The 10,083-nt window shown below is 41.1% G+C and overlaps 1 protein-coding gene across 2 annotated transcripts; it reads right to left on the reverse strand.

Annotated features, from left to right (window-relative positions):
- Window positions 1–2,967: 2,967 nt before the first annotated feature.
- On the reverse strand, window positions 2,968–10,045 carry yy1b (YY1 transcription factor b). Of its 2 annotated transcripts, none has more exons than XM_086018817.1 (5): window positions 9,255–10,045; window positions 7,157–7,319; window positions 6,983–7,043; window positions 6,594–6,752; window positions 2,968–4,394 (listed from the first exon to the last, which is right to left on the reverse strand). In XM_086018817.1, the coding sequence occupies exons 1-5, from the start codon at window positions 9,838–9,840 to the stop codon at window positions 4,212–4,214; spliced, it is 1,152 nt and encodes a 383-aa protein (XP_085874943.1). In that variant the 5' UTR covers window positions 9,841–10,045; the 3' UTR covers window positions 2,968–4,211. The 2 variants fall into 2 exon arrangements, with proteins under 2 accessions (XP_085874943.1, XP_085874944.1); XM_086018818.1 differs by having other exon boundaries at window positions 7,157–7,307; window positions 9,255–10,043.
- Window positions 10,046–10,083: the final 38 nt, after the last annotated feature.

A 10,083-nucleotide genomic window follows, 5' to 3' on the forward strand; every position in this document is an offset into this window, starting at 1 on the left:
TGACAGAGGGAGGGAAAAAAACATCGGCCTTGACATTTCAACTACTCAAAGGCAGCAATCAGACGTGTAACAAGCGACGGCGTATGCGCCCGCAAAACCTGTCTGTGGCGGGCGCGCACACACAAGCAGACTCACTCTCTCTCCTGTTACCTTGGCAACATGTTTTCTGCATGGAAATAGCATCCCTGGCTGTGCTCCTCGCCGCTAAAAGAAGAGGTAAAAAATAAATATATAATAAAACGCTTGAACATATTGGTTGAAGTTGTGAGAATTGACCTGAGGGAGAGAGAGAGAAGCGAGGCGCACTTCTCACCTCGTTAGGCCCTATGGGAGACATGAAAAAAAGACAATTCATTAGGTACACCTAAGATAGCTGACAATTCTTAGATGAATGTGTTTGGCTTTCATTTATGACAGTCAACTGTATCATTTGACCTTTTGTGGTACATGCCTAGTTGAGGGATGTTGTGGTTGTCAAAGACCAGGCAAACATGTAGAACACACATAGATCCATCCATAAGACGTGAAAAAATAAGAATAAAATTATAATAATATATACATAGAGAAAATTTATGTATTTAATAAATACAAATAAACATGGAAAATATTACCAGAAATATAAAATAACAAAAAGGAGTAATAAATACAAGGTATAAAATAAAATGAATACAATCTAAAAATAAATTAAAAATATTTTGTAATTTTAATTTAATTAAAAAGGTAAAAAAAATGATGCATAAAATTACATTAAAAGTATTAAATATTAAAAAGAAAACAAAACATTTAATAAATGTCAAGAAAATTAAAAAGTCATGGAAGAAATAAAAAAAATAGAACATGTAAAAAAATAGCAAAAGTATTTTTTAATTTATGAAAATAGATTTTATATATATATACGTATATATATATACACATATATACACATATATACATATATATATATATATATATATATATACAATATAAAATCCTAAAGTTTGATCCATCGCATGTTGAATCACATTAGTATAAGGAGGAGAAAGAATGTATAAATCAAACTGCTGCCAGCTTATTCGCTCCCTTTGTAACATTTAATGAAATTCAACAAGCGCTGTAGTAGGAAATCCCGCCTTTACAAGAGAAGGTGCACTGCGTCCTTGTTTCTGGGAGACAGACTAATGAAAAGCAAGAAAATCCTGCGCTTGCTCGGAGGCTGTGACGGCTGCCGAAAACTAACTACAGCGCAGGTAAACACGGAGCAACGGGATTAAAGACGGGGAAAAAAAAAAAGAGGAGAGGCGCTGTAATGAAATAAGCGCGTGAAAGAGAGCAGCTGCTGGAGCCTTGACAGACTGCAGCTGCATAACAAGTAGAGCATTTACTCTGCCCTTGTCACACCAATAAAACAACAATTCTGCTTCAATGAAACCTCTTATTACTTCAGGTACCGTGGAAATGACTCGGGCTGGGCGATATGGCTTTTGAATCAAATTTTTTGTTGCAATGTCGAGTATTTTACTTCATAAAAACATACAGTAATGACAAAATGTAAGATATATTTTTTTGTCACATTTTATGCTTCAGCTCAATGGATATTGTGCTGTGCCTTCTAGTGTACACTCTTTGGGCACCAGGGGGCAGTATAATACAGACATAAGGATATACATGAATGACGTGCTCACAATTGCTCAGTAAGATGCAGTAATTTTAGTCTTTCTTTTTCAAACATCCATTGCTTAAATGGTTAGAAAACTGCGATACTGTGCTATTTGTGAGCTCATCTATGTTTTGCATACTTTGCGAGCAATAAACTCAACTGACTGTTTCAAATACATCTGTAATTATCTTTGTTTTATGTTAGTTTGCAAGTTGTGTGTGGAACAGTTTGTATCATAAAATATTGTCAATTTTTTTAAAATAATGTCTGAAATTGTTTTCATCCAGTGTGCCATTTCCTGGCACATAGGAGACATTTCATGTCTACTATGCTAACGCATTAAAATAAAATTATTCTGTAATATCAGCATTTCACTTAGAAGTAGTCATATTTGATTTCACTGTTTTCTACCAGATTCAACCATTTTCCATTTAAAAGCAAAAAAAACGTTTTAATAAATAGAGGGTATATATTGGATTGATTTTTTTTTTTTAAACTCTATATGGGCACCATTAATCACACTAACATCGACTCAACTGGCTTTCGTAGCATGTTCACTGCAGCAAGGCCTCATCAGAGGTTTCAATGTCATTAATCTTTTTCTTTGGATCTCAGAGAGTCCTGATATCATTGTTCGATGTGCGACTTTATTCAACATGATGAAAAACTTTGATAACTACTGTGCGTACAAATCTGATTAAGATATCATCATTTGACTTGGTAATTTATTTCTTAATTTGCCTACCAATGTGTGTGTGTGTGGGTGAGTCTGTGTAATTTGCTCACGTTTCATGCATGAAGAAAGATTTAAAAGATTTACAATTGACTCACACGAGACAAAGGCGATAGCAAAACAGCACCCTGGAGAGCTCCCATTGTAATGCCACCGGTGACCAGTAGAGGGCAGAATCTGAGCGTAAAACGGCTAAAATTAGGAAAAGAACGGGGAAGAAAGCTGAGGGTGATCATGACCTGACATGCAGCTAAATCCTGCTGACTGAACACAACATGAGTGAACTTAATATTTGACAGAAACAGGTGTCCCTCCATTAAAAACTCGTTGTATAATTTAAAAATCTGTTAATAATTATAAAAACAATACACATCCCCTTCCATTTTCTAGCATTTTTCAAATTAAAAAAAGGATATAATAAATAAAAAATCAACCTGTAAAAAAATCAATTTATATATATATATATATATATATATATATATATATATATTTTATCGACTAAAATTACAAATGGTGTCCCTCAATTTTTCTAGCAATTAAAAGAAAAATCACAAGATATTAATTTAATGTTACGGGTTCTCAAAATAAGTAAATACCATTGAAGTGTGTCACATTTCATGTTTACTGTGAAGAGGAAACTACATGAATATAATGAAAATTACTTAATCTAACAATGCATTTATTATTGTGGCTAGAGCAGTTTGACCCACTCATGTATGCAAACACGCTCACCAAAATATTGGAAACCACAACAGCAAAGTCACAATTGATTAAGCATCCTCCAATAATCATTAAAGCAAATACAGCAAAGAGGCATCTTACCATTTGTTGCAAACTGTCTTCTAAAAAACAAATGTACAATGATTGAAAAAAACAAAAAATAGGTGTGTAACGATAGATAACGGTGATATCGCAATATCAGAATTGCCACAATATTGTCATCGTCATGTTACGATTTTAAAGGTAGCACATCTCCATCCAAAAAAACATGACTTTTCGCCCGCTTCAGCCAAACACAGCAGTATCAACTACACAGACTATGATACTTTGTGCCACTGAGCCAATAGGAACACATGACAATGTTTTTTTGTTTTTTTACAATATCGTTTGGGTTTTATATATTATTGTGACCTTTTTACATCGCCAACTCATCCCCACAATATCGGGACAATTATCGCCTTGTGGGGTTCATATCGTGACGCTTGGGTATCGTTACACCCCTAACAAAAACACATTCGACGAGTCATTTTGCTGCCAGATGCCTGAAATATTAAAGAACTAAGAATTTCAAGTGAAAAATCAAGAGAGACAGCCTCTACACCATTTGTGTTACTATTCCAACAGGGATGAGTGGTTTTTATTGTGGCCAGTTGATACACAATATGGAGACAAAAAGAGGAGTAATTATTCTCAAATCTGTACAGCACATTCGAAACAAAAAGGAAGTGGCGCACACACCTCTCCCGCCGCTCGCTGGTCGAGAACAGGGAAAGCCACTAAAAGATTCGATAAACACTTAAAAGATTCACACCTCTTTGTCCAAACGTCTACGAAGAGTATAGGTGGTTATTGTTTTCTTGTGCGGACAAGAAGGAGTTAGTGTAACATAGCTTGTTGGTGTACAATATGCACACCGGAATGGCAAATAAAAGCCATGTGACTACATGAAAACCATTCTAGTAAAAACAAGTCTTTAGCGCAGCGGGGGATCCATCTTTTCCATTCGAAATGCCAATGGGAGGAAAAAAAAAAAAAAAAAAAAAAGAGAGTTCAGTGTTTTTTATTTTGTTGTTGTTGTTTTTCTTCACGGCGCACTGAGGAGCAGATGGGAAGGGAGGCGTCTCATTGGTTGTTCTTGGCTTTGGCGTGTGTGAGGATGTGCGACTTGAGGTTGGTGGACTGCGCAAACTTCTTATTGCAGCCGTCGAAGGGGCACACGTACGGGCGGTCGCCCGTGTGTATGCGCACGTGGGTGCGGAGGTTGAAGTCCAGCGAGAAGCGCTTGCCGCAGCCTTCGAAGGTGCACTGGGACACAAAAGACACACATAATCAGGGTTCCTACACGTTTCTTCATTCTCAATTTTTTTAAAGAAACTTTTTAAGACCCATTTAAAACCATTACAAAAAAATTTATACCTATTTCACAGCCATATCAGAATTTTATCAGAATGTGTGTTATTTCGCCAATGTGGAATGTGTGCAGGATGTAAGAAGGAAGCATATTGAATAGGCTACTCACGCGACACCACCACAGCGCAGACACAACAGGCAGGCAAAAAAGCTGGCAATGGAGGGGGTTTGATGCTTCCTCTCACTGAGGTTATGTGCTTGGACGACTTGGCATGGGACTCGAGCAACTTCATGCCCAGTGTACCCAGCTGAATTCTTTTCTTTGCATGCGATGCAAAAAGCCTCACACGCAGCTATCCACCGGTTTGAGTCAAAGGCGAAATGATTGTTTACTCCACCAAGCTCCGTTGAATTTACATTTCCTCACATGTCTAATGAAAAATGTGTGGCTAGGTCGGGGGTTAAGCAAAATAAAAAAATTCTCCGCAATGCACGAGCGGAGTCGTTGAATGCGGGGCGCGCTCATTGACAACAGCCTCAAAATGTCCACACATTATTATTGCTGCCCGTTTCCTCTCTTTGTGGAAATCGGCATACACCTTGAAAATCGTGTTGTTTGTGTGGTTCAGTTAAAAAAATTTTTTTTATAAAAAACATTTTTTAATCGGATTTCAATTTTGGCTTATCACAATCATAAAAACAGTATTAGCAAAGAAAAAAATGATTGTGCTGAAGCATGACTGCACCATGTTTAAGCATGTGGCGAATGTGATTCTGCCCTCCCTGAGTGTGCTTTAAACGGTTTAATGACAAATACAACACATACTCCCTTTATGAAATAACACCAGTGTTAGCAGTCAATGTAAAATCCCATGGTCTGAAAGTTAGCATCAAGTTGCGGAAGTGATATTCCTTCAAATCACAAATATTCACACACAAACGCTGTAGGAACAAATACAGTTGGTATTGTTTCAATACTCAAAGGCATATGTTCTTCCTAATCTGTGAAAAATGAGTTTCATCAATAAAGTTCATTTGTGATTTTCCTCTTCTACTCTTTTGACCTGAAGATAAGTGCGTACTCCATACATGCACGGCATCGCACTGCCCCTAAGAGGCCAACGAATGCACAGCAGGTATTTATTTGGATTTATTGCTACTGATTTCATATATTAATATTTTGTTTTGTTTTCTGGTTGTTCTTTCAAGTTATATTTAACGGGGAAGTCAACCCCCAAAATTTCTTTATAATAATAGGTTCTATGCAGGCCCACTAGTCTAAACACAGCATTTTGATTAATATTGTGTTTGTGGAATATGAGTTAAACAGTAAAATGCACCCGTTTTTGTCCATCTCAGGAGGCGGCCATTTTGCCACTTGCTGTTGACTGAAAATGACATCACAGTTGCACGGGTAATGACCAACCATTGCTCAGCTTCAGAAAACAGGTGAGCCGTGATTGGTGTGACCTGAACAACTGTGAGGTCATTTTCAAAATGTCAAAATAGCAGTTTAGTGGGGTTAAGACTGCGGTAAAGGCTTTTTCCACACAAAGTCTTAAAGGGAAGTTAACGCAAACATATTTGTCTCAATAATATGTTCTATGCAAGCCCACTGAAAATGACATCACAACTGCTCACAACGACCAATCACGGCTCAGATTCAGAAAAGAGGTCAGCCGTAATTTGTCATTGTGAGCAGTTGTGATGTCATTTTCAGTCGACAGAAAACAAAATGGCCGCCCCCAGAGATGGCTAAAACAAGTGGATTAACACTTATTCCACAAACATAATATTTATCAGAATGCCCTGTTTCAATTAGTGGGCTTGCATAGAACATATTCTTGAAAAAAATATGTTTGGGTTGACTTCCACTTTGAATTTATTCATTTCACCCCAATTTCAGGCTCCCATTGAATTGATTAAAAAAAAAAAAATGCATATGAAAGGTCTCCTTTGTGACCCATCCATCTTCCATCCACTTGAACAACCTGTTAACCCCGCAACCCTTATCTAATGGATTCATTAAATCCCCTACATTCACACGTTCCATCACGCAGCCTGATAAGCACTAATTCACTGACTTCAAGTATATCTCGAAACCCTGTAATTGTATATCATTTTGAGATTTGAAAGCCATTCTTAAAAGCCCACCTGGAAGGGCTTCTCCCCCGTGTGGACGAGCTGGTGACGCTTGAGTTTGGAGCTCTCTACGAAGGCCTTGCCGCACTCGGCGCAGACGTGGACGCGGGGCCCGTGAGTGTGCAGGTGCTTTCTCATGGCCGAGTTGTCCCTGAACATCTTTGTGCAGCCCTGGCGAGGGAAACAAGCGCATACCAGGTGTTAATAGAAAGGAAAAAAAACTGCGAAGATGGCAAGCAGCGAAATAGAAGATGTGGGCGTCGTCTTCGGCATTTATTCACATGCTTTCACGTCTACTTCCCGATGTCAGACACTGCATTACGCTGGATACAGTTAGGACGTTCATTAGGAAAGTCAATGAATATTTAAAAAGATTAAGGCAAGATGGAGGTAGAACTCACTTTATGAGGGCATGCTATCGTCCTGGGAGCGTCGTCCTCTTTGATTTTTCTGGGTTTCATTCTGTTTGGGGCCAAAAAACACTCCATTTAGCAGATGAGGTAACTGATTAATAGTACCTTGTGAATTAAGGAGGATTTTCATGAATCAAAATAACTTGGACAAAAGGTTTGCACCTGGCAAACTCTGCCAATTGCTTGGGGTCTGAGAGGTCGATGCCCGGGATGCCGCCTGGGGGCAGCTTCTTGCCCGTCATGTACTCTGAGTAGTCGGGCGGTGAGTTCTCGCCCACAATCTGCTCTTCCACCACCGACTCGTGGTCAATGTCTTCATGGGTGTCTAGAAATACATTAGAGAACTGAACCGAACACACAATTGCATGTCCTTGCGGGCAAGTCTGAGAGAAACGGCTGCAATAAACGACATCAGTGAAGAAATAAACAACAGTTATCACATGATTTCTTGTATTTAAACCTCCCAAATAGTTTCGAATAAGTATAAAGTTTGGCACAGCGGTCTCAAAACCTCTAATGTGCAATGTAAAACAACAACAGTTACTTGTCATCCTTGTGCCTCACTCTGTTGGAATGACCAATCAACCTATGCTTAATCCAACTGTTACATTCGCAAATTGATTAGTCATGCCTGTAGATTAGGGCACCAGGATGACATGCTAAAGAGCCAACTGTTACTGTTACATTTGTCACTTGTGAGCTGAGTTCAATAAATGTCTGTGCAGTGTGCATGTTCGTGAAAACTTCACTCCTCGAGAGCCGCAAGCAGCGACCGGTGGGTTCGCAGCCCCTGCTATTAGCATACTCAATTCTCAACAATACAACAGTATGCATTCCTGAACCATCTCTCTGTCTTCGCCCTACTCTCTTTCCTGACAGCTTCATACTCATCACCCTTCTATCATCTAAGTCGGCGCTCTAACTTTTTCTCCAAAACATCTAACTTTGGCTGTCGCTCTGATGAGCACATTTATATTATAACATCCTGGTGACTACTAAAGAAAACCATAACATCTTGATTTCAACCACCTCCAGCTCCTTCCTGTCGTTTCTCAAGAACCATTGTCATCTATCTTTATCAGGAACTACACAATTTTATCTATCGTATCTAACGATGCAAAAATGTTTCAATGATCATATCATGTTATGATCCTAATGACAACAATGATATTATATATCAATTGTATTATTTCATTGCCTCACCCAACGAGAATGGATAACCGAATCGATAACCAAGTATTGCTAATGTAATTGGAATTGCTCATCTTTAATCAATTCCGACCTCTGGCTGTGAAAGAACACATTTCTCAAATCCAATTTCACTTTGTTGATCTGCAAATTCTCAGCATTTACACATCTATCAATTGTGTCCATCCATCTATGCAAGCAACATAGAGACAAAACAATTAATGCTCTTCTGTTAGAGCGCAGATGTTTGCCATTAATACACAGAATGGCTTCCTGCAAGTATAGCAGCTTAGTGGGTTATTCAAACTTTTTTTGTGTTACTTTTGAAAAGTAAAAGGTGTGAGCCCTGGCTTACTAACAGTTTGCAAACACTGCAGTACTGCTTAAAATGCCGTAGTATAATGTCCGTTGAACCTATACTTACGTCTAAAATGGACGTTTTGGCCCTTTGTAACCGTCAAAGCACTAAACAAACTTTAAGGAAATAACAACGTGTGTGACGTATTGGCTACGCTAGACAAGGCTTGGCTAATCGAGGCCTACTAATTCCTTCGCAGCAGCCAACTGCTAACCGTTCTTTGGAGTTAGCCGGTAGCTAACGAAAAACAATGTTGCCCAAAAATGGCCAAAAAGGCGATTGAGTCAACTTACGCGCTACTAATGTGTTCACCCCAGGGCGGCGAGGAAGTTAAGCGTTTCAGTTAACCCAAACCCAGGCAGAATAAGACATATTGTCCGTGTTTGGCAGAGGACCACGGCATCATAGGCACCATGTTGTCTGGGCCCGCCGCGGTCGCCATTTTTTCGGGGGGCTGCCGCCATACTTCTCAGGACTCGGGGAATATGGCGGCGCCCAGTAACACCTAAAACATGGCTTCCCGTCAAAACAAAAACATTTGGTGGAGGCTTCCGCGATGACCCAAAAGTACTGCGCGGCTCCGCTCGCCACTTCGCGATGCGACGCAACACTCCAGCAACTAGTCGGGTGCAGCAGCTGGACAACGCCCTGGCAAAGAAGGCCTCGTGTAGCCGAGATGTGACAGCCCTAGCGGGGCTAACTAACAAGACTTACCCGACGCCCACATAGTCACGGAAAATTCCCCCTCCAGAGTTTTTATCTGCACTTGCTTCTGTTCCCATTTCCTTGCTCCGGTCTCCACGCCGCTCATATAGCTCTTTTTGCCCGCTTTCTTCCCTCCCGAGCCGCCGCTGCCGCCTCCTCGTTTCACCCGACCCATAGAGCTCTTCCCGGCTACAGTCACCAATGTCTGCTCGATGTACTCGTCCTCCACCCCGGGGGCCGGCACCGGTATGAGGATCTGGTCCTCAAAGCCCCCGCCGCCGTCATCCGTGTGCAGGTCGGAATCATCTCCGCCGACTACCTCCTCGCGGGTCTGGACTAGGATAACCTCTGGATGGTGGTGGTGGTGGTGGTGGTACTGGTGGTGGTGGATGGAGCCCGGGTCGTCGTCCAGCGGCTGGAGCGCGATCATGGGCTGTACATCGTCGTTGTCCTCGTCGTCGTCCTCGCCGCCGACCACCGTGGTCTCGATGGTCTCCACCGGGATAGTTTCCACCTCTATCTCGTGGAGCTCAACGATCTCGGCCGGCATCTCCGCGCCGTCCGACCCGATGTACAGGGTTTCTCCGGATGCCATGTCGAAGTCCTCCAGCTTGCCTGTCTCATTCACGCCGCGTGTATGCACCTGGTTTCGGGGTTTTAGGACCCACTGCGTTAACTCTCACACGCCCCCCGCCAGCCTCGGTTCTCGCTCTGTCTGACTTTGCTGCTGCTTCTTCGGCTCCAACTCTCGCCACTCTTCCGTCCCGCGCCAGATCTCGTCGCCGCTTTGCGCCTAAGTGGGGAAACATCGCGAGACCTAGATAGCGAGACGGAAGCT

Source organism: Filicampus tigris, chromosome 20 (genome assembly GCF_054856515.1).
Source record: "Filicampus tigris isolate MCC_2025a chromosome 20, RoL_Ftig_1.0, whole genome shotgun sequence".
NCBI lineage: Eukaryota > Metazoa > Chordata > Actinopteri > Syngnathiformes > Syngnathidae > Filicampus > Filicampus tigris.